At 37.6% G+C, this 26,171-nt stretch overlaps 1 protein-coding gene across 1 annotated transcript in view; it reads right to left on the bottom strand.

The window, feature by feature from the left end:
- LOC111864055 (disks large 1 tumor suppressor protein) overlaps positions 1 to 26,171 on the bottom strand; it is a gene marked incomplete in the record, with an annotated part of 824,637 nt that overhangs the window by 18,517 nt on the left and 779,949 nt on the right. The window contains 6 exon segments of the mRNA XM_033751308.1: positions 721 to 762; positions 2,678 to 2,722; positions 12,255 to 12,357; positions 14,038 to 14,293; positions 19,710 to 19,864; positions 21,787 to 22,000. Of these exon segments, the coding sequence (XP_033607199.1) occupies positions 721 to 762; positions 2,678 to 2,722; positions 12,255 to 12,357; positions 14,038 to 14,293; positions 19,710 to 19,864; positions 21,787 to 22,000 (815 nt within the window).

Here is a 26,171-nt window from a genome sequence, read left to right as displayed (position 1 = left end):
CACATTCAAATTTGTACGACCTTCATATTTAAGGTTATGTTGTTTTTTATATCAAGTTATATCAACATGTTCCACATTCAATAGTCATGCATCAGGAACAGAAAGAACTAGCTGAAAAGAACAGAAAGTCAATTCAGTACCAAAAGTACTCAATTAAATCACATCATATGAATTGCCAAAAATCATAAGGTATTTTCTTTTTCATTTGGAAGAATAATGTTCATCCCTTGACAACATGATTCTATTTATTACATATTTACAACGCAAAATAAATCAGAGAGCTAGTAAAATGTGTTCCTTAACTATTTCTAATAATACAAGAGTAAAGTGGGCATGCAGGAAGCTCTTAAACACTAACTACTCCTAAAACTGCATCCTTTATGCATTACATGAGTAATACAGTCCTAAACCTACTAGACATACAGTGTTTAGCAGATACCCTATGTGTGACTCACAAAGTGGAAATAAACCAGATTTACATGATTCACAAAAAAAAAAACCAGGTTTTAAGTAATTGTGACAATTTATTTTCTTTTCCATTTAACAATTTTTCACCTTAAATGCCACAACAACTCTCTGAGGAAAGAAAACTTTTAATTCAAAATTTCATTAACTATAAATACTGACACACAAAACCAAAATAAAGTGCCCATTTCTCAAACAGGTTAGTGTTGAGACAAAAAGTAGCTTTCATGCTTATAACATCAAATCTTTCTATACCTTCCGTATGAGTATCATCTTGTGTATAGCACAGCATGAAAGCTGAAACAAAATCAAGAGGATATGAAAACAATGGCAACTTGTGTTCACACATTATATCTTGGATATGTTAACACGCCTACTTTCGATCTGGAGTGAGTGGGAATCGTGCATCTGTTTCTGCTGGTCAACCACAGTTCTGTACAACTACACATTCAGAGTATGGGCAAATTCATTATCTTTCATGTAATACCCAAGTTATGAAATGAGGAGTTCATATTTCACTGCATCCTGTACATCCATATGTACATCAGCGATGTTGAAAAAATTTCTATCAAACATTCTCTTTAAAAACATGCCTCACCAAGACCTTACAACACAACATTGGATAGATTTGTTTTCACATGATATGCACTTCACAAAAAATTAATAATGTAATTTGTTTTTCTCTGCATAACATCAATACTACCATCATTGTATGACATTATACTTCTGGAAAAAATAAAATGAAAATTATAAATGCAGAACCTATGCATACAATACATAACTGACTGCAAGGAACTTCTGCATATATGGGACACTACTAATTATTAGTTCTTGTATATGTCTTGAATTTATTAATTAATACAGAAAATATGACAACTTCTTACACTGTCATTGTTATGCATATTAAAAATGACACATATTTTATACTCAGTTTATACAGTAGGATAAAAGAAACTGTTTTATATATAGTAGTGCTGTTTTTTAATACCTCTGCCAATCCTGAAGTTAAGTACAGGTATTACTAGTACTATTATTATTTTTGAGAGCTTAGAGCACTATAGCACACAAATATGTAACTTTACATCATCATTTCTAAACACAATTTTTCAAATGTCACAGTCAAGTGGATAGCATTCCTGCAATCTTTTTCTTCAGCCCTACAGGCAAATGTTAGGATATTATTTCAAACAGGCCCCCACTGTTTCCTTCCATAACCTTTAAAATTCATTATTCACTAATCATTCAATCATTCAACGCTATATAATCTGTGGTACTAAAGCACCATGAAACAAATGAAAATAAATAAATAAATAAGACAGCTCCAGTTCTACAATATTAGGCCATAGCAGCTCTTTTTTTTTTAAATGCTGTCACATCTCCAATTCTCACTGGACAATAACAAGTTACCTCGCCTCAGTTAATAAGAGAGACATCACTGCCCTACAGTGAGTTCTTATTTTAATAAGAGTGCAAGTGTATTCTGTACAACATACTGAAGTCTACAATATCCACATACCTGTCCACTTAAAATTTTCAAATGCTTACTTTACTGTCTCCACAGGATAAAATACCAAGACAACTATATCAGAAATGGGAGAGAATAATACATTAAAATATTATTTGGGGTTTCTATATAATAACCAGCACAACTCCAGTAATAAAATTCCTCAAAATTATGTAATAACTTATGTACATTATAGCTTCTGGGATGACACTACTTTTCAGACAATGGTTAAATTACAATTCTAAATCGAGAAATATATTCTTCAACCATAATACATAAAGTATTTCAGGAACTTGGGTATTACCTTGAAACAGCACTAAAAATGGGCAAGACCAATGTTGTTAACATGTAAAACTCTCAGAGATTATCTAACAAAACTTAAAGAGAAACAAAAAGATTTATCAAGTCTTTAAGAACTTAAGAAGGAGCTATATGGAAATTACCCTTAAGTACATAAATAAACAGTTTCAACAGTCAAGCAAAGTGCACACTATTGTTATATCAACAGCAAAGTTCTATTATTGGAATATCAAACATTAAATTTCATATTCTTAAGTCTGTCAGCCCAGTTCCAGTGCTGCCCTCTCAAGATGCTGAACCAAAACATGAGGCAATGCATACATAGTCGCAATCCTGAGAAGTTCATCATTCATTAACATTGCACTGCACTGGAACATGACTATACTTGGCAATGAGGAGCATACTTACGTACTGTTGTAGGATCACCATCGTTGTTTGGGGTGGTAGGTGAGGCTACAAGATGCAGAGAGAACAGAAAACACATGTCACAACACAACACAATGCAAACAAGCAACAACATTGTTAAGTATGTATTAATAAATAATGTACATGCTTGCTGGCTTTTCATGCAAATAAAATTCTACCTCACTTTCAATTCTACTTACTTTATTCGAACCACCTACATACTATACACAACATTCTATTAACCTTTTGGCTGCTAAGCCACACCATAGAACTACCAGTTATAAATGCCAAGGTTGCTTGAGGATAATGAAATTATACAGAAAGAAACCCAGAATACTTTCTCAAATAACCACATGTGAAAGTCTATTCTTTCCTCTTAAACACAGGTACAGTGGAACCTCGCTTAACGAGCACCTCTCATAACGAGCAATTCACATAATGAGTGATGAGAGGGGAAGTCCCGGATTGTGCGCTTGCTACATCAGTCCGTGTTTAGCGCTCGTTCCGCTAGCATCTTAGTGTCGCTTGTGATCACACATTTTTCCAAACTTGTGTTCAGACATATTATCTATGATTTTTTTTGTGCAAAGTTGAATAACCCTTGCAAAAATGTCCCTGAAGAAAAAGCCGCACAAAGACAGCCATAAGAGAATAAAAATAACTGTACAAATGAAACATAAAATCATTGAAAAGCGAGAACGAGGTGTGAGCATGGCTGATCTAGCACGCACATACAATCGGTCTACATCAACGATTTGCACTATCCTCGAGAACAAGGACAAGACTAAGGAGATAGATGCTTCAAAGGGAGTGACAAGAATATCTATGCAACGGTTATGTATTCTCGACAATGTTGAAAGGTTGCTCCTCATATGGATAAATGAAAAGCAATTGCAAGGCGACACTATTAATGAGAACATCATTTGTGAGAAGGTGAAAGTGATTTTTGTCAACCTCGTTAAGAAGACGCCAGGATCATCAATGGCCGAAGAAGAAGCATTTAAGGGAAACCGTGAGTGGTTCAAGAAGTTTAAGAGAAGAACCAGCATCCACAGCGTTGTAAGGCACGGTGAAGCAGTAAGCTCTGACACATAGGCAGCAGAGAACTTCATCGGCGACATCAAGAAGCTCATAGATTCTGAGGGTCACCTGCCACAACAGGTTTTTAATTGTTACGAGACAGGTCTCTTCTGGAAAAAGATGCTGAAGCAAACCTATATAACAGCAAAGGATAATGCACTGTCCGGCCATAAACCAATGAAAGACCGTCTCATGCTGCTATTTTGAGCCAATGCAAGCGATGATTTGAAAATTAAACCACTGCTTGTTTACCATTCAGAAACTTCACAATCCTTCAAGAAGTGTAAAGTCCTGAAGAGCAGGCTAAATGTGATGTGGAGGTCCAACAACAAGGCTTGGGTGACATGTGACCTTTTTACTGATTGGATCAATGAAGTGTTTGGTCCTTCTGTGAAACAATATTTGCTTGAGATGAATCTGCCACTCCATGTCTTGCCTGTTATGGAAAACGCTCCTGCCCATCTTCCAGACCTACAAGATGACCTCCTTGAAGAATTTAAATTCATCAAGATCCAGTTTCTGCCTCCCAACACTACTCCGTTACTCCAGCCTATGAACCAGCAGGTTATTTCTAACTTTAAGAAGTTGTACACTAAAGCACCCTTCGAGCGTTGTTTTGAGGTGACTGAAGGGACCAATCTCACTCTCAGAGAGTTTTGGAAATATCACTTCCACATCGTTGCCTGCCTCAAGATGATCGAATCCTCACTTCTGCTTGGAAGAAGCTTTGGCTGGAGAGCATTGTCGAATGTGACTTTGAGGGGTTTGAGATAGTACCTGTGGAGCCTGTAGTCAACGAGATTGCATCTTTGGCCAAGATCATGGGGCTGGAGGTGGATAACGATATCGATGAGCTTGTGGAAGAGCACAGTCAAGAGCTGACCACCGAAGAGCTTATGGAGTTGCATTGTGTTTCACAGCAACAAGTTGTGGAGGAGAGTTTGTCAGAGGATGAGGAGGAGGTAACAGCAAAGCATCAATCTTCTGGCGCAATGCTGAAAACATGGGACACTGTTGCATCGTACATTGAGAAGCATCACCCTAATGAGGCAGTGGCTATGCGCACTACAAATGTATTTAATGATAATGCTGTGTCGCATTTTCACCAAATTTTGAAGCGTCGGAAAAAACAAATGTCTCTAGAGAGCTTTCTAGTAAAAAAGAATTAGATATGTATCATAAATAATAAACTAATTATTTCGATTTTTTTTTCTGCAAATCAAATTCGCATTCCAGGTTGTTTCATTCCGCATAGAAGAAAACATTAGGACGATTCATGCTCCTTAACAATGTATATATAATTTTCTTTGAATAAACGTCATAAATAAAATTTGTTGAGTATTTTTTTCAGCGTGGAACGCATTATCATATTTTACATTAATTTATATGGAAAAAATTGTTTGCTTAACGAGTGTTTTGCATTACGAGTAAGATTCTGGAACGAATTATGCTCGTTAAGCGAGGTTCCACTGTATATCACATTTCATATCACTTGTTCACAGAAATGTTGTAGTAATTAACAATAAGCTGCTCTCTTTGGCTGTGGAAGTGTTAATGCAAGAGCCCTAAGCCAATCTAACTGGCTCATGGCATGCTGAGTGTCCAGTTTATCCTCATGCATACATTAATGCTCCCAGGATGTCTGCATATTCTGGTGTGATTACCTACTGTAACAGTTATGAAAGGTTGCTTGATCAGTCAAAGTAAATTTATTACTGGACAACTCGTATAACATAATTAAACAGAAGGTTCACATTAATTTTCAAGGAATGTATTTTCAAATTACTGCATTACTGTTGCATAGGTATTTTATATAGACAAAATCAGAGTACAACAAGATGTTAACTATCATTTTTTTTCATAGAAACATTATAGTTTGGAAACATGCAATTTGTTACAAAGCCATACGAAAACTTAGTAGTGAAAAATAGAAAAATATTTTGCATCAGGTTATCTGTCTGGGTATCACTTAATTGTTAGAATGTATACAATATTTCAGCCTTAAATTCATGCAAATACACACACAATCAAGGTTAAATATTTCTGCATATCTGGCATAAAAGATCTGTGCCCAACTGCACATATTAAATGTAGCTGTAAAATTTGTAGTAATGCAGGGAATAAGTAAAGCAAATGGTTGAAAAACATTATAAAATTACTGGGCACTTAGCACGATTTATAAAGATTCTGAAAAGAAATGAAGTTTAAAACATATTATGTGGTTTGTAAAAGAAAAATTTTTCAGTAACCATGCATCATGCAATTTATGACCATGGATATACATGGAGCGAACAAAATAATGGAAATACTAAGAAACTGAGGAATAGCATTTCTTTGTTGACTACCCTGAAAGAACTTCAGTTGGCAAAACTGAATGTTCTTCTGTTTCTTTACACTCTGTAGTGCTCATGTCAGTGTATTAGTGATTATGTTGATAGAAAGCCTGTGTGAAAGAATCTGAAAATGGGACACATGTCTGATTTTGAAAGAGGACAGATCGTTGGTGCGCATCTGTGATAAAAACTGCCATATTATTTGGTGTATTGAGAGCAACAGTTTCTAAGGTTATATTAGCATACACAAACTAAGGGAAGACAGTAACAGCAAAGAGGAAGAGAGGGTGAAAATCAACACTGACAGAAACAGATGATTGTACATTGAGGACTGTTTTGAAAAATCACACCACTATTGCAGCACAGGTGAACTGCAGCAGAGCTGAATATTCATCTTGAAGACCCTGTTTCCATGAAAACTGACTGATGTGAGCTTCATAAATAAAACATCCACAGTAGAGCTGCAATTGCTAAACCTCTGATTACTGAAAGTAATGCTCAGATGCATAAACGATTTTCATTCACACAACACTTCCATCCACAATGCAACTCGTTTATTATCCACCTCTCCTTCTCCTCACTACAAGTTTCAGCCATATATGGCCATCATCAGGTGTCTCTATTTGCTAAAACTGTTCCACTGTGTAGTATTTGGAACTTCACCTCTCACATGTGAATGTGATATCCCACAATTAAAATAAATATACCCTATTAAAATCATTAATAATTAAATAAAGCCTGATTAACATTTGAATATTTTTGCTTGGGGCTGTCGTCCTTTTATCCTACTATCCTTGTTTGAATACACCTATACACATGGAAGAAGAACAATACTACTAACAGGAAGGGCGAAGAACAGTCAAAATGACATACGTAATAACTGCACCAACACTACTGGGAACTACATATATACACAACACCCATGCCACTGAAAAAACGAATTCAAACACAAGGATAATGGCTAAAAGAACAACAGCCCCCAAGCAAAAATACTGAAATTTTAATCAGGCTTCATTTGATTATTAGTTATTTTTAATAGGACACATTTATTTTAAGTGTGAGATATCACATTCATAAGTGAAGCTGCACATGCTACACAGTGAAACAGTTTTAGCAAGTAGGGACACCTGATGATGGCCATATACAGCTAAAACATGTAATGAGGAAGAAAGGGAGATGATAAACGTGCTGCATTATAGACGGAAGTATAGTGTATGAATGAAGAATATGTTAGTATGCTTAAATACAATAGCATAAATGATGGTGTCATGACCCTAAAAACTTGACACCAGATAACTGGACATGCGCATGTGATATGATCAAATGAGTCATCCTTCATGCTATTCCCTAGATCATGAAGAGTTTAAGTTTGGTGAACACCCAAGGAAGCCTACAATCTAAAATGCCTGATTCAAAAGTGAAACACGAGGGAGGTTCTATGATGGTTTGGGCAGAAATATCGTGGTAGAGTATTCTGTTGGTCCCATTATTACCCTTATTGGTCGAATCACTGCAAGGGAGTGAGTGGACAGGTTGGGTTATCAGGTGCATCCCATGGTCCAGATGTTATCTCCAAACAATGATGCAGTTTTCCTGGACAATAATGCCTCCACTCACACAGCTGAAAGTGTTCAGTCACGGTGTGAAGAGCATGAAGGTCAACTTCAACATCTTCCATGGCCAGCACAATCACCAGATTTCAACATCACTGAACCACTCTGGTCAGTTTTGAAGACCAGAGCGAGGAACAGATTCCCACCTCCAACATATCGTAACGCGTTTCGTTACTGAAGACGCCACAGAGATTGTTAATTGGTTTATTCAACAACCTACAAGTAACGGCTACAATTAATTATAACAATGTTGGGGGGTTTCACAATTTATAAACCCTACAACCAAATCTCTTCACACTATCTTCAAGAGTCTTCACGTATTAATAACGCTGGAGCTATACAAATCTCTCTTAATTACACACTCCCAATATAACTGTACTACAGCACACACAAAGTCTTCCACTCGGTGACTTCTTAGTTATTGCACACTGTCACAAAATCTTATCACCACGCGTTCGGGTCTTCTTACCGTGACTGCTGCTATGTTTCAACTCGCCTCGCAGGCATTGCAGCTCTCTTANTTTGTCCCGAATAGCCTAACGGTGCATCCCCGTTCCTTTGCTTCGGAGGCTGTTCTTGCAGCATCTGTTCTCCAGCCGTTACAACCGCTCCATTCTTAAAACCATCTTGTCTCGAGCGGTTTCCTTTCAGCTCGCCAGAAGATCCAGTTGTATCCCATTCATCCATCGCTTTCTCCCATGGCACATTCACTCTCTCTGGGGAGGCCGGTTCTTCTACATTACCGGTTTCTCCTCTGCTTGAAGTCTCCTTTTCCGTTTTGGAGGGGGTCTATCCCTCCATAAGTTCCAATCCTTGTGTTGCCATAGGCTGACAGAAGATCCAACCATTCCCTTTGCGATCTTCACGCTGACAATCTTGTAGATGGTCTTCTTACAATTTCTCCCTTCTTGGTGCGATCGCTGTCCTGATCTACACCCTCCGATGACGTCCTTGGTTGTCACCTTTTCCATCTGGCATCCGAAGGTTCCCTGGGGAGTTTCCTTCTTGAAGGCATTTCTCCAACATCGTGCCACTGTCGCACGACGGGATGTCTTCCTGCAGGTGGCAGCCAACTTCATCCAGGGTTCATAGTCTCCTCGGGTCCAAGTTTTTCTGATGATTTTCCTTCGACGCAATGCCACTGTTGCATGGCAGAACACCTTCCTACGAACGACGGCCAATTTATTCTGGGGTCCGCAATTTTCCTGTGTCAAAATTTTCTTATTTCGTCGATTTCGGTCCCTACGCCTTTTCTTCTTCAGTTCTCCGACCGGCATTACTTTGGCGTCTTTTACGGGTACCTCTCGTAGATCTGCCGCCTCAGGTTTCCTGTGCACTAAGGCCGGCTTTTCATCTTCTGGACGTGCCTCCATTTCTTGGCAGGCCATCGTCTCTCCGACCGGTATTATTTCGGGGACCTCTTCTTCTTGTGCCGTGCTTGCTTGGGTTCCTCTTGTCTCCGCAGCAGTCTTTTCTCGCCAGGCGGCCATCTTGACTCTGATTGCTTCAATTTTATGTTGGAGTGTCTCATCAAACTCTGATGGCACAGATTGCACTTCGGCCTTCAATTCTTCCTTGTCGGCCGCCGCCTTTGGCCATTAAATCCTCTTTGTCTGCATCTGCTTTTATTTGGTTGGCCTCCATTAAGGCCAGCAATTCTCTATGGCCGGTTTTCCTATCGGCCTCCATCTTTTCTTGGTAGGATCTCATGTTGGCGTCCATTCTGTCTTCCATCCGCACTCGGTCAGCATCTGCTTTTACTTGGTTTGCCCTCATCTCTTCTTGATGGGTTTTCATGCTGGTGTCCAATTTTGCCTCCGTTTTTTCTTGGCTAGCTCTGATTTCCTTGAGAAGCATTTCCATCATTTGCTGCATCTCCATTTTGTAGCAGTAAGATGCTTGATGCACAATAATTCAATTATTTATCGAGGCATGTTCAAGTTCGTAAACCAATTCTGACACCAAATATAACGTGTTTCAAGTTTGAATCTCGTTGGTCACGTGTGTAAGTCCAAATCCCACTTCTGACACCAAATGTAACGCATTTCGTTACTGAAGACGCCGTAGAGATTGTTAATTGGTTTATTCAACAACCTACAAGTAACGGCTACAATTAATTATAACAATGTTGCGGGGTTTCACAATTTATAAACCCTACAACCAAATCTCTTCACACTATCTTCAAGAGTCTTCACGTATTAATAAGGCGGGAGCTATACAAATCTCTCTTAATTACACACTCCCAATATAACTATGCTACAGCACACACAAAGTCTTCCACTCGGTGACTTCTTAGTTATTGCACACTGTCACATAAAATCTTGTCACCACGCGTTCGGGTCTTCTTAACACGACTGCTGCTATGTTTCAACTCGCCTCGCAGGCAGTGCAGCTCTCTTATATAGTGGCTGTGTTTGCCTGTTACATAGCAACACTGTTGGAAGTTGGTTACGGGTACGTAGCGTTGCGCGTTACGTCACTGCGGAGGGGGGGGGAGCGCTGACTCATCCGCCATGTCACTGTGGCCTGAGTTGCCACATTGCTGCTGGGTAGGGAGGGGTTCTCCGTTGCGCAACATGTCACAATATCTAAAGCAACTTGAAGATGTTCTTCAAGAATGGTATAAAATTCCGCTAGAGACTGTTCCAAACTTGCATTGGTCCATTGCAAGAACAACTGCAGCTGTACTGAAAGAAAAAAAAAGGTGGCCCAACAACACATTAATAGAGAAATGTATAAAGTATCTGTAGCGTTTCCATTATTTTGTTCAACCTCTGCATATCACTGAGGATAACAGCAGATCAAATCCAACAATTTAAAATATACACTGGAGCAGGCTGGCACCAGATATGATGGGTCACTTCAATAAATTGGTCTCAAAGATGCAAGAACCATACTGCTCTGTCAATGAGCTAAGACAGGCACACAGAATCAGAATCACCCCTTCAGTTACCACGAGATAACCTGAAAAGTGGACTGACAAGTCTACTGCTAAAAATGGTTTGCGGGTGAAGGTGGGTGGGGGAGAATTCCTTCTCATTACTAAAAACAAAAGGGCTCTTAACAATTCAGATTACAGTCTTCTGGGATGCAACATCAAGCTTCTGGTAGATTGGTACCAACAATCTGTTAAAAGATTATATTTCTGCCCTGAAAGGAGGCATTCTTCCAAAATGTTTGTACCTCTCTACCAGACTACATGACTTAATTTCATAGGACTGCATCCTACCTGTGTCTTTCTACAAGTTATATAATAAGAATCAAACAGACATAGAATAAAAAACTAGGTTCTTATTTTCTGTTTTTGTTCACAACAAGTTTTGATTGCATGCTGTCATCATCAAGTGAAATACAACAAAGTTGGCTATATCATACACAGATTAATCTGCGACAATGCATAAAAGGTATAAGAAATATGAAAGGAACTAAAGCATTAATAGAATCAGTCAGACCTGGTCCAATTTTTACAAAACCTGAGTTTAAAGTCATTTATTCATGTTGCAAGTGAACTCAGGACAACTTGTTATGTACTATATACTTATCTTGGTTAATTCTACCAGAATACATATCTTATATTCATATTTGAGGATTTTTATAAATCATATTCTGAAGAATGACTGAAGTTAAAAGAAGAGGTGAAAAAACGTTCTTGAAGTCACAGACTGATGTGCTGAACTATGAAGTTCTTGAAGACTGAATAGCATAGTAGAACATCGGAGGAGGCCAAGGTTGACATCTGATGTGGCGGATTGATACACTTGCAAGTAATGGAGTGTGTTATACTGTAGCTGGATTGTAAGTGATGGGTATGTTTCCAGGAAGTAAATGGCTTCTTTATATTTATACCTCTCATACATTATTACATTTGAACTGATCAGTCCATATTATATTTGGCCCATATTTCAAATGATGGTGACCACATGTGGTTGAAATATGTTATGAACAAAAGAGAAAAAAATACTTTTTTTCTGTGTGTTCGGTAGAGGTTATTATATAACCTACACATGGCTTAAATTTCATAAAACCATGATCTAAATATCAATCGCAATGAGAATCTCAGTTCACACACTGTTGCAACTTAGTAATTTTATATATTTTTATATTAATGCAAATATATATTTACAGAATCTAAATTACAGCCCTATGAGATATGATCCTTCAAAATCCTTTGTCTTAAATATCATAGCAAATGTGTTCGTGAGAACTGGAGTAGTACCACTATTATACATGCCCACTGAGACCACTCTTGCTGTAATAAAGTTGATGTCCAGACCATTCATTCTACAGTCCCCAAAATCAAAGATAGTTTAACTACCTAGGTCCAAATTGTGCAGTGGTGGTTACACATTACTCAGTTAACACCAAATACATTGAGAGTCAACATTTCACCTGTTAATTTCAATACATGTGATAAAAATAACAAACTATGTCTTGCTGTCAAAAACTAAGAAACTTACCACACAACTCTCTGCAGTAAAGTTCATTTCTGGAACTAGAACCCAGTCTTGTATGGAAATATAACAGTATAGTATAATGCAAACATGATATACTTACGTTCCTGGTCTGAGCCATCTTCTGATTTGTCATCTTTACTCTTCATGAAAGGAAACTTTCGGCTGAATGAGAAATTCTTCTTCTTTCTATCTAATGTGGATTGCTGTGAAAAATGTAATGAGAAAGTTTAAACTAATACAACACATACATCTAGCCTTAACACTGTCATGTCCTATGAATCTGAACATATAACACGCCACCTAGTCCAGATTTCTTTGTTTGAATTTAAAAACTGTTGTGTGCAATTTTCTGAATTTGGTACTGAGATCTGCAAGAAACCACCTTTCAGGTATACTATTTGACCATAAAGAAACCATTACTTCCAACTTAAATGTGTTTCCTTGAATTTCAAAGCATTAGACTAAGTCCAGCACACAACCAGAACGTGATTCTTTTTAATGTTGGGAAAAATATCCAGAGGTCCATTTATTTGATACATGATATACCACCATGCCCAATTGTAATTTATTTTTTAATTTTAAAACTTCCAAATTATGTTCAACCAAGACACAGTTTCCTGCATGTGCTTTATACAAAGTGTATATATATATATATGATACAAGATAATTACAGTAATATGTTTATAAGCATGTGTATTTTATGTGTTAATATACCAATATCCACTAAGTGAACAATAAATTTCATACTATTCAATTCAGAGAATACTGACATGAAAACCACTCCAAGGAGTCTAATGACTAAATGGATTTATTTACTTCAAAAAACATCACTTAAGGCAAAATATAAACATGATATAACTGAAAAATAAAGGAGCACTAGCTTGTGTAACAACCCAAAAAAAAGCAGCAACACAAAAATTCCTTTAAACATATATAGTAACACAGTATAAGAAACAAGGTGCCTGCTGTCAGCACTTTGTCTCTCTATGTACTAAACAAAATGACTGGATAAGATACTTATATACATATGTGGAAGGAAGTGAAATCAATTTTCATATCTTCCTGAAATGTGTGTGTTAAAATTGAATTTTACTGATGTAAGAAGACATCATACCATGTACATAAAGGGCATACATTTGGTTCTTTTTCTCTCAATTATACATTTTTAATCAATCATGTTCTTTATTTTAAATACGACATTTTTAGAAATCTTCTGTTGACCAAAATGTCCTACAGATATGTTCTACAGTTAAAATATGAAATCTTAAGCACCTATACAAAGTTACTGCCATAAACATAAATCTGTTTACATCAACAGGATATCCAACCATTCCTCTTGTTACAGTGTGTACAGTGATAGTGTACAAATGACGTCTGACAATTTTGATCTCGAGACACGAGTTCTTCACAAGCACTTTTCCATTAATCTTATACTACTTAAAACACTTGTAAAAAATGAAATCCTTTTTGTGTTAATTTGCAATAAAATTTGAATTGAAGTTCTTCATTTTGAATTGTTTATATAATATTTATATTTTTTACTGTGTACATGCACGCATGCATGTACACACATGTATGTATGTATGTACGATATGTGCTGTCTTTACTACTCAAAGACAGAAGCATGTAATAATTCAAAGTGATGCTCCACAAGATGTGAAGAATCTCTCTAACTGGAACATTTTGCTATCAGTGTCACAGATCTTGTTCTATAAGTAATATTTCATCACCTGCCCTTACAAATTTGTTTTACTTAAACAACTATACATCACAATAAAACACACTCAGGTCTGAAATAAATACTGCATACTCTGCAGGCTTAAGTATTAAAAACCTGACTAGAATGTATGGTGTTACACATAAATGCCAGTATATATTTTTACCTTGTCAAGGATAACCCCTCCAGGCACATGCCCTTGAAATTTGACTGTTCTGTCTCGTGCCCTCTGCTTCCGTTCCCAACGACGTTTGGATGGCACAATACCCATACCTTCCTCCTCGCCTGTGGCAAGGACTCTCCGTGCTTGCCACCATTCATCATCACTTGCATTTGTTACATGAAGGATGTCACCATAGTGGAAAGGTAATCCTCTACTTGGTAGCCCATCATCTTTATTTGGGTCGTAATCGAACAAAGCCCTAAGGTAATCACACATGTTAAAACTATGCCACTTGCTTGCTCTAAGTTGTAATAGTAGTATATATCACCAAACACTAACAACAGTTTGCTTAACCTCTTCTCACCACCAATGGTACATTCCTTGCCTATATTCTACTTTCTGAGAAGTATCTGAATAACTGACAGAAGAGTATTCCCTGAGTTAGTGGTTCTCACCTGGTGGGTCACGACCCGCTGGTGGGTCCCAGGAAGTATTTGTAACAAAAAAGTGGGAAAAGAAAATATTTTATCAACAGAGTAGAGCTGAAGGTGTCAATATTAGAGCACGAGGTACATGCAACTGTTGGCTTGCAAACTATTTACTTGTTACAAATTCTATCAGCAGCTAAAGTCTGAATTTTCTTCATATAGTTAAAGTTAAGATCATATAACAAATAGTATGTTAAAAATATAACAGTGAGATTGTAATTTTACAATACCAACAGCTGATGAGGCAGGTCAAGGTCATTTAAAAAATGACTCAGTGTCTCCTCAAATCACCCAACTGACAAAACTACAACAATTACTCTTTCATACGGCACAAATTCAGTGATCTACGATTACTAAGAATGCTAATGTCATAAACACCACAATCCAAATTTCAGTTTTCTTCACAGGCTACTGCAAATGAATATAATTTGAGAGATAATAAACATAATTCAGACCAGACTGCAGTTGCACCCACTGAATTTGGTGGTTTGGGTTGGTGAGTGTGTTAGATGACTGCTGAGGTTTAGTAGTTCAGAGCTATTGCTGTGAGATGCTGGTAGCTGGGGCATGGGGGCAATTCAGGACCCCCCCCCCTGCTGGAAGCAGTTGCCAGAAGACTGGTGAAGACACAACAGACTGAAAAGACTTTAGTGAACTGCAAAGTCTGAACTAGCAATAGCGCTACAGCTACTTGTAGTTACAAGTTGTGTGTATAAGTGTTCAATAAATCCAGTTATAGTCACTCATACATGTAACAATAGTAAGACTGCAATAATTGCAATTTCAATGCTTTACCTTAACAAATAAAATACTTGTAAGGTGCCAACTTCTAATAAAGGCCTGATTTTGTGTTCAAAATAATATAAAGAGAGCAAGTTTGAGACAAGAGGCTCAAGCTGGAGGGAGAGGGCAATCATAAAGAGTTAACTTTACAATTAGTAAATATACATGATGGCAGGAAATGTTGGTATCCTGAAAACACCTTCAATACCTACTCAAAATGATTATAGTTATCAATTCGTATGTTCTTTTCCTTCAATTTTATTGCTCAAATTAGTGATATTTCACGTATAATACATTTCTGCAGTTTAGAGTTTGGGCAAAACCACAACATTTTGGCTATTCTGCCTCCCCTACACTCATTTCAACATCGCATACATCGTTTTACTTTTTGACAGTGGATCCCACGGGATGGAAAGTGTCCATCTGAAAGGCAAAATTCACCTACCATATTATGCCTTACATGCAAGGCTAATTTCACATAGTGGGGGGACGAGTCAAGTTGGGTTCACTTGGCATGGCGGCCACTGATTGGCCTATCGTACCTGCCCATGTGATTATGATGTTGGAGAATTTGGTGAAATGAAGATTGACAGGGGAAACCAAAGTACTAGGAGAAAACCTACCCCAGCACCACTTTGTCCACCACAAATCCCACTTGACCAGACCCGGGTTTGAACCCAGGCTGCCATGGTGGGAAGCCAGCGACTAACCGCTTGAGCTATGGCGTGACTCTAAATGTAAGGCTAGCTAACTACACAACAAAATTTTGCATACTAATCACACTGCCTTGTTACATAATATAATTTGAAGATGATTTAGAGTTCAGTGATTTCACATACACTTCTTCAGTCATCAATGGAAATTATACTATGAAATAATTTGTGATTACTGAAATCCAGAAAGCTTTCATCCCAACCGCATATTTAAATCACAGCTTCTTCAATTCCCCTCTTTCAAATGCATTTTACTCTTAAGGCAAGAATAAAATTTTTGTTGTTTTAAGACTTTCAAGAAGAGTTCCACTTCGCTGCACACGTATGCCTTGTGGATGTACCTACATTAAAGGTAATATTAATTTCTAGTAACTACAAATAATATATATGGACCCACCTTGAAGTATCAAGTTGCAGCCCCTCATAAAGGCTTATAATCCAAATATTAGCAAAGTTAAAATTTTTAGGCGACTCAAAGACCATAGACTGATCCATATCTAATGACTTACTTTAGCTTTTTAGGTCACTGCTAAACAGGACTGGTGATATAAATCACAAAGATGACCAAAGCAAGGGGAGAGGGGGGCCAGAGGCACATAACATTCATTTACATGATGATGCCCCCCATGACCTATGTTCTAACATCCCTGGTGAACCCAATAGTGTACCTTATCATCAGACTGCAGAGGTTACTGTATTAATTCAAATTGTGAGGTTAATTGTTAATAAGTATAAGAATACCCAAATAACTTCTGTGTTTGTAGATATGAATCAGGCATAGGAAAATATACAAATAAGACACTAATTCAAGCAAACCCTAAAATCACTCAAAACTGAAGTGCCAGATATTAAGCATGTATAAGTAAAGTAAACATTTAGGTTCCTACAGCTCTGGAAGAGAGAAAAGCAGCATACATAAATATCAAATTGTACAACAGACAAAATATACGACACTACATGAGATGGTATATATTTAGGTTCCTACAGCTCTGGAAGAGAGAAAAGCAGCATACATAAATATCAAATTGTACAACAGACAAAATATACGACACTACATGAGATGGTATATATTTAGGTTCCTACAGCTCTGGAAGAGAGAAAAGCAGCATACATAAATATCAAATTGTACAACAGACAAAATATACGACACTACATGAGATGGTATATATTTAGGTTCCTACAGCTCTGGAAGAGAGAAAAGCAGCATACATAAATATCAAATTGTACAACAGACAAAATATACGACACTACATGAGATGGTATATATTTAGGTTCCTACAGCTCTGGAAGAGAGAAAAGCAGCATACATAAATATCAAATTGTACAACAGACAAAATATACGACACTACATGAGATGGTATATATTTAGGTTCCTACAGCTCTGGAAGAGAGAAAAGCAGCATACATAAATATCAAATTGTACAACAGACAAAATATACGACACTACATGAGATGGTATATATTTAGGTTCCTACAGCTCTGGAAGAGAGAAAAGCAGCATACATAAATATCAAATTGTACAACAGACAAAATATACGACACTACATGAGATGGTATATATTTAGGTTCCTACAGCTCTGGAAGAGAGAAAAGCAGCATGCATACAATAGCAAATTGTACAACAGACAAAATATACAACATTACATAAGATGATAAAAGTCATAACAATCATCAAAAGTACAATAGAGAGAAACATAAAATGACCTCCACACTGAATCTGTTTTTCAGCAGATGAAAGATATGTAACTGAAGGCTGGCCAACAATTGGGTAGCTAAAATATGCACTTATCAATAAGATACAGTGTTGGTGATTCTACGAAGCCTGTGAAGTATCTTTGTTACCATGTGCAATGTCAATGGCAGAAGCTTTCCTTTTCCCAGCACCAGACATGTTAGCAGTTGCCCCCCCCCACACACACACACACACAAAAATTAATATGTATTTTTTCCCTATATGTCATCCGATTGACACACAATATTCACAGATCAAAACACCAAGATTAAATATATTTTTCACATATTAGTCACACACATCTGTTTCTTCAACTGAGCATACTTCGGTAATCTTTAAATGGTAAATAAGTTCCTTTTGCTCATCTTGTATACCGTCCATTACTAACTCTTTATAGGAGATGAAGAAAGAAACAAGTGTATTGGTTTGTATTGTAAAAAATACTAAAAAATATTTTTATTGCTTTAAATATGACTTTAAATTCTTACATTAGCATACTGATGCTTTTCAGCGCTCATAATTTATAACATACCATAATATCCCTGCTATCTGAAATTTTGGTTTCATCAATCTTCATGAATGAACCTTAGAGCTGTGTGCCAACACAGGACATAACATTTCATGCATAACTTGTAAAGACATATTTTTGATCTCCGGGTACACTCAAATTAATATATCAATATACAATGAATGAGTCCCAACGTCACTTCAAACTTTCAACACAATTTTATTTCAATCAAGTTTCACATTTCCTGAAATATGCATAATAATTCTTTAATTCTATACCAGGCAGTAATTCTGCTTCCCAGCTACAATTTTTTCAGTTAACATTTTTCATCTGTTTGATGAAGAGGAATATGAAACATAATTTAAATATAACTGTTTCTTGCATCCTGTTGTGTACTTAATCAATATTATAGTTAATTTTACCGACCACACAACACGTTTTTTATTAGTGTCACACTACATGTTTCGACCTCAAGAGGTCATCCTCAGGTGTACGAACACAGTTGCACAATCACACGCAATCACATTCGTTTTTCCACTTATTTCGATCCTGCATCCTGTTCAGGTCCACGCTCAATAATATATGTCAAGTTCTTNTTTTATTAGGATATCATAAATTGGGTTGTAACTATCAGTTAAAGCTTCGTTCATTTGTAGATTTTGCTTAGTTAATTCATATATGTGGAAGCTTTCCAGTGTGTTCAGCATCTTTCCTTTCTTTTCTATGTGGAGTATTTCCATTGCTTTGTCTATGGTGTGATAATTATGCGTTGTGTCCAATATATGTTGGGTGAATTTTGATTTCTGCCCATTCGTTTTTATTTCCCTGATGTGCTCATGAACTTTTTAACCAAGTGGTAATAATATAACTAGTTAAAGTGAACTAAATTTTAAATTTTAACTTTTAACATTTGTATTTTAACTTGTATTTTATAAGAAGAACTTGACATATATTATTGAGCGTGGACCTGAACAGGATACAGGATCGAAATAAGTGGAAAAACGAATGTGATTGCGTGTGATTGTGCAACTGTGTTTGTACACCTGAGGATGACCTCTTGAGGTCGAAACATGTATGTGACAATAATAAAAAACGTGTTGTGTGGTCGGTAAAATTAACTCTAATATTGATAATTTAAATACATACAGAGAGTATTCAAATCAAAAACAATTACGGAGAAGTGTGTGTACACACATAAAAATGGGGAAGTAACTGGACTACTTTTTCAGTACCAAGAAAACTGGAACAAATTTTTAATTACTGCAGGGAAGTGGTAATTAGCAATATTCTGAAAACACTTCCTGAAACTTAACCAGCAACTGCTAGGAACCCTCTTCCACACAGCTTCCTTCCGAAAAAGAATTCAGGCTACATGACCCACTGTAATTAAGTTTCATATCTCTATGCTTCTTTTAACAGTTGATGTTACTGTTGCTATGTGACAAACTCACCGGACATAGAGAGATCGTTTCTGTGAGGTCCTCATGAGGGTGCCAGACATGATCTGCTGGGACATCTGCTGTTTCAGATCATGGATCTTTGCTTCAAAGCGGTTGTACTCTTCTGGCCGGTATTGGGCTACAATTGTCACAGTTTGGCCTGCACCCTAAATACATAACAAACATCACATTATGAAGGTATTTCAAATTAAATATGTATAAAACAAAAGTGATTAATGGCTTTATCAAAGAAGAGCATATGTCAGCTGAAAAATTGTACCTTAGCCTAGTCCTTTTGATGCTGAAACTGCTATTTAAAAGATGAGAAAGTATTAGTATAGTTGAGGTCCATACGCTCATCAACTCTATTCAGAATAAGGAAGAACTGCCTCAGGAGTGGAAAGAGTCTAATATTTTACATATTTACAAAAAGGTGATAAAACTGACTGTAGTTATTAATGTAATCAAATTCATACAAAACTTTATTCAGTATCCTTCTCTCAAGGTGAAGTCCACACATAGATGAAACTACTGTGGATCATCAGTGTGAGTCTCAATGGAACAGATTAACTACTCTATCAGATTTCATGTCTTCATCAGAAACTAGAGAAAAAAAAGGGGGGTGCAATGGGACAGTATATCACCTATTCATAGACTTCAAAAAATCCTAATTGTACAATATTGTAATGCGTAGTACCATTGCTATGCAAGACTTGTGAGAAGGAACACGTGTTACTTGTTAACAGTCGGTAAACACGTGAACTACATCTGAGCTATTATTAGGCCACCACCTGTGACAATAATAGGGTGATTATTGGAACCGGTTTTTTCTGTTGAGAACCCCAGGCCAGCTGAGGCCAGTTCAACTGAGAAAAGTGAAGTGAAGTGAAGTGAAGTGAAGTGAAGTAGTTGGTTGATGAATCTGATAGTTCAGTTGAGAGTTGACAGTTGACAGTTGACAGTTGACAGTTGACAGTTGACAAGAGTTTAGCTGAAAGTCTGCCTGTGAAGAGAAGACTATGAGGTTGGCGTGGAATGGCCGCCAGACTAGGACCCAGTTAGTTGAGGGATGACAGTTGAGTCAAGTTCTCAAACAAGGCTGAGAAGAGATGGCACTGTAGTTGAGTTGACAAATGACAAGAGGCCAGGTATGGAGTGTTAACCAGCGGGTGATGACATCACCATGGAAGATGAAGAATCTCCACCGTTAGAATACATTATCAGGAAACTGCTAGTGGAGGCTGTAATACGTGTAGACTTAAAACACTAGTCTGTGTGTATCAGTGATCTGTACAGTGTAGTTACAAGTGGTGTACGAGTATATAGGTGGTCAATAAAGTCATTCACCAATCCATACCCCATCTATAATCACACAAATGCGTGTGACAATATACCATTGAGTTTGGCATACACATACAACTTGTTTGGCTAATTAAAATATGATTAAATGAGGTGGTGGTGATAAAGGTAATAAAAAAAACTACCAATATGACAACAACAACAGTAATGACGTATGGGACGGATTTATTAATATGTAAGTATTGATTTTTCACATGTTAAATTTGTGAGACATAACCTTACAGTTACACACTGTCACTACCTCTGAATGACTTGCAACATTTCTAACAGAATTCAAAGGTATGTTTATTATATACTTCCATGCCAATTTCACATGCCTGATTAAATGGTTCATTAGTCACTGCCACCAAACTGAAAACTAAATTTAGATATGTGTCCACCATTTTGTTGTTTTACACACTACAAAAGATTACAGATCGCAGAGCTTCATATGGTTACTTTACTTTATACAGATATGGTACATGATTTGGTAGATTTCGGTGTGTTACACCTTGGAAGCATTCAATACTGTAACTACAATAATAGATGATTTGCAAAGAGAGTTGCAAGTGGTAAATTGAGAGTGAAATTTATACATATTTTACTAGGAATATATGCAGACTATTATGTTCAGATCCTTTAGAGCAAGTGTAATCATTATCACCTAATATCATGTATATAATGTACTATCGTTATCACCTAGCATTTTAAACTCAGCGCTGTGATGCTCCTCACAAATGTGCTACATTACCTTGAGCGCCTGTGCGGCCTCTTCATGAGTGGCAGAACGTAAGTTGATGCCATTTACACTGAGAATCTGGTCCCCACGTCGCAACTCTCCACTCAAGTCTGCTGGACCACCAGCCAAAATGAATGACACAAAGATGCCTTCACCATCTTCTCCACCTACTATGTTGAAGCCCAATCCAGTATTGCCTTTGCTAAGTACCACAGTGCGTGCCTCCCTGCAACAACAAAGAAGTCATATCTGCATTGATTTGAAGACTTTCTTTTTTCGTTAATAGATATCTGACAATGTCTATCAACTGGGTAGGTATTATAGCACTCAATCATAAGAGAAGAATAATAATACTGGATGGATGGGGTAGCAAACTCCTGATGATTGTCTTGTATCGGTAGTTCAATAACTGAACGTATTCCTATATTATATATTGTCTTGTACGATCGAAACATGTAGCAGGAATAAAAAGCCTACTGTAAAACATTAAAAGTGAGAATATTTGTTGTGTGAAGGTTAACCTAACTCCTATATATATGTTAAGTATCCTGGTATCTGCACAAAGTGACTTAGGGGAAAAAATACAGATCCTTAAACAGGACAGCTGGTACCAGGCCAGGTTCCAACTCATTAAGTAACATATTTCTAAAAGTGATATATTTTACTGTACTTCTATTGCAAGAGAAGGGAATTTCAAGAGATTAAAACTAAGTTTATGGAATTCAGTTGCTGTGAGACATAAATAGTTTTCTTTGCAGAGAAGAATTGGAAGTGAGAATTTGTAATGGTTTTTAATTACTTGATTTGACTGTCTGTCCTTTTAAATATTTACAGGGATAGGTATGTCACAGGAAGGCTTCTTTTAATTTGAAAGTGAGCACCAGCTGCAATACAGTCTGAAAAGTTGCAGTCTCAAACCGGAAACATCACAGCTACTTATTTTCAGATTTCTTTAACCTTGCTATTCAGTTGGCTGTCTCTCCACCCCATAATTCATTCGGGACAACATCAATGGCATAACTGACAATTTTTTTGAAGAACTAGGAATGGCCAGAATGGCAGCAGAGACCCACATATCCCTGTACTTTTTAAATGAATATCACTCAAATGATGTGATCAAATGGGTACCACAACTATTTCAGAATCATAAGATCCTGGGTAAAATCTAGGCCAGGCATTTGCACCATTCATTGTAGGTCTTTTCAACGTTGTGTGTTTGAGATGCAAGCACTTCTACTGGGGTGATCTTTTTAGGAAGACTGCAAATTAACATAGCAACCACAAAATATATAGCACCTAGGATAGCGTAGTCGGTACAGCGACTGGCTATGGGCTGGGCGACCGAGTGGTGGGAGTTTGAGTCCCGGTAGGGTCAAGAATTTTCACTTCTCCAATCGTCCAGACCGGCTCTGGGGTCCACCCAAGCTCCTATACAATGGGTACCGGGGGCACTTTCTCGGGAGTAAAGCGGCCGGGGCGTGAAACTGACCATTCACCTCCAACTAGTGCCGAGATCAAGCAAATGTGGATCTATACTCCCCATACGTCTTCATGGCGTAGTGCTTAACTAGTTAAGCACAAGGACAACTTTACCTTCACCTTACCATAAAACATATTCTGGTAGTACAACAATAACTTTAAGCATCGTCATAACACTGATGTTAAACCTGCAACAGGATGCCATGAGTACATTTACTAGTAATAAAACTTACAAGATCTAATTGTTTGAAACTCAAAATGCACAAGCCAATGGCGAGCGTGCTTGATGATGGTTAAATGGGTGCTTTTCTTCTTTTTTTGAAGAGAGTGGAAGTGTTGAGGCAAGACGGATGTGCATTAAATTCAACTACCAATAATCTGAGGCATTTCAAATTCACTGGCAGTAACAGCCTGAAATGCAAACTTTCGTCATCAGTCTCTACAAAATGGGACGAGTTACTGTGAAAGCAGACTGAATGTCATCAGAAATTTTAAATGATACAAACGTCATCGGAACAGCCCATACTTCCCAACTTCACACGACGGTATAAACACCATCATATTCTTATTAATGAAGAACTATCACAAAAATTAGTACAGTATGCGCCAAAAACTATAGTACTGAAACTCGCGCATCTAGAACGAGCATGTGCGCTTGTCGACGGGGCATAGCTCCAGCCGCACGTGTTCCCAGCAGTGAAAAGGAAGTTGTGTTGTGCAATTGTTGTTGGAAATGGGTCTCTCGGAGGAAAAAGTATTCATAGTTGAGTATTATTTCCTCTCATACAGAAGTGGTCGCCAGACAACTCGCTTCCTTAGTTTTGAGCGGCCAGATGTTACCGTCCAGAAACCGCTACACAGTACACGTGTGACGGTATGATGTGCCGTCTCAGCACACGGTATATTAGGCCCCTATTTCATTGAGGATGAGGAAAGCAATGCTCTTACCGTCACCCAAAAACGCTACAGGGAAATGGTGATCGGACCATTTCTTCAGGATTTGACAAGTTGCAAGGGGCCTTGACATAAATAGACAGTTGTATCTTTTCATTTCAGTACTGTATTTTTGGCGCATACTGTATCTACTGGTAATTCTGTATATAATGGAATGACAGTTAAGATGTAAGACAAAACGGCAAAGTTGTCCCTGTGCTTAAATAATTAAGCACTATGTCATGAAGATACATGAGGGAGTGGATGCGTAGAGCCACATTTCCTTGACCTTGGCAATGGCTGGGGGTGAGTAAAAGTTAAGAAGTTGGATGTCAAATTCTAAGAGCTGACACAATTTCATCACATACAAGGCAACAATGACAGGATTCGCTTGATACGCATGAATGAAATTAGTTACCAAATAAGTCCAAAGATAAGGCGACCCAATATTTTTCCAATATGAAAACCAGGAAATGCGTTCTTTTTGTCAAAACTGAATTTGTCTTTTAGTTCTGAGGGTTGTAAATAAAAAAGAAGTTAAAAAACTACCATTAAGAAATAGTAATACAGTATATATGGCCGCACCACAGCTCAAGCGGTTAGTCTCTGGTTTCCAACCGCGGCGCCCCGGGTTCGATCCCGGGGTCTGGTCAAGTGGGATTTGTGGTGGACAAAGTGGCGCACGGCAGGTTTTCTCCGAGTACTTCGGTTTCTCCTGCAAATCTTCATTCACCAATTGCTCCACAATCATCCTCACCCTCACCTATCATCTGGGGCTGGTACAATAGGCCAGAAGTGGCCCCAGTACAAGGGACTTAGTCCCATCCCACTAGCAATAAAAAATATATAGTATAGTACAGTATATATATGAATGTCTGATGAAAATTCACTGTTTTTTATGAAAGTCAAACCTCGACCTTGTTTCAATATGTGGCAAAAAAAAAGTTCTTAATGTTAAAGGCAATCCCTCTTTTTAGATCATTCTATGTAAAATATTTTGAACAGCATATGCATATCTGTGTTCAAATTGCATTCACAGGCATAACTGACTGTATTAACAACACTTCGTACCAAAATTTTCGGCGATTTCAAGAAACAAACGGTAGAAACAATTACGTTCACGTTGTTTCTTGGAGCTACACCATTCTGCTCCTGTCTCTTAGGTCCTTTCTTTCGCCGTTAACAACTCATATAACGGCATACTATACATATGCGGGACAGAGCGCCGTAAGTGGCTGCTTATTATTTCTGCATGAGCGCAGACACGTTTATAACACATCAGGTCGTACCACACAGGTGTGTTTCATCGATAAAAGAACAATGAATATATAGTGAACAATGAGGGATCATTTCTATAAAAGCAAAACATTCAGGCGGACTATCCTTTTATAGCGAATTCAAATCTAAATGCTGTACTGCCTAGCATTTCGACACTCTGACAGAACACTTTGCCCTTTCCTCATTAACGTGTATTACTGCGTGGATCACAATATTATTTATTACTCGTTGTATCATAACATCTAGCTGCTGTACAAATTTTGCACTGCGGTCTGCTTCAGGCTGCAGCGGGTTCATTCCGCAACAAGAATGAGGCATAAGCTGGAGAAGGAATACATAGAAACAAATAAATTAGCCCTTTAAGGCAGGATTTCTTCTAAATAATAGATAAGTCAGCTCATGAGACGTACGAGGTCTCCGCTATAAAAATGAACCTTTTAATGCTGTTTAGGGAAACAATAGCTGTTTACTGTGAGAACCATACGAAACCCTCTGTGGGAGGAATGTAGAGTTTAGCATGTTAAAGAGGGTGGTACACTGTGGTGCACGACATTTCTTGGCTAGTTAAACTACTACAAGCATTCGCGAAGGGCTTTGCGCGCACCCACCCACACACACACACACACACACACAAACACTAAACATCCATGTCTTGAGTGGGATTCGAACCCATTATTCCGGCTTTTGAGCGAGGGAAGAGTGCATGC

This window comes from Cryptotermes secundus, unplaced genomic scaffold, assembly GCF_002891405.2.
Source record: "Cryptotermes secundus unplaced genomic scaffold, Csec_1.0 scaffold655, whole genome shotgun sequence".
Lineage (NCBI taxonomy): Eukaryota > Metazoa > Arthropoda > Insecta > Blattodea > Kalotermitidae > Cryptotermes > Cryptotermes secundus.
Note: the sequence above shows the minus strand (reverse complement) of the source record. Positions and strands in the feature narration are given on the sequence as shown.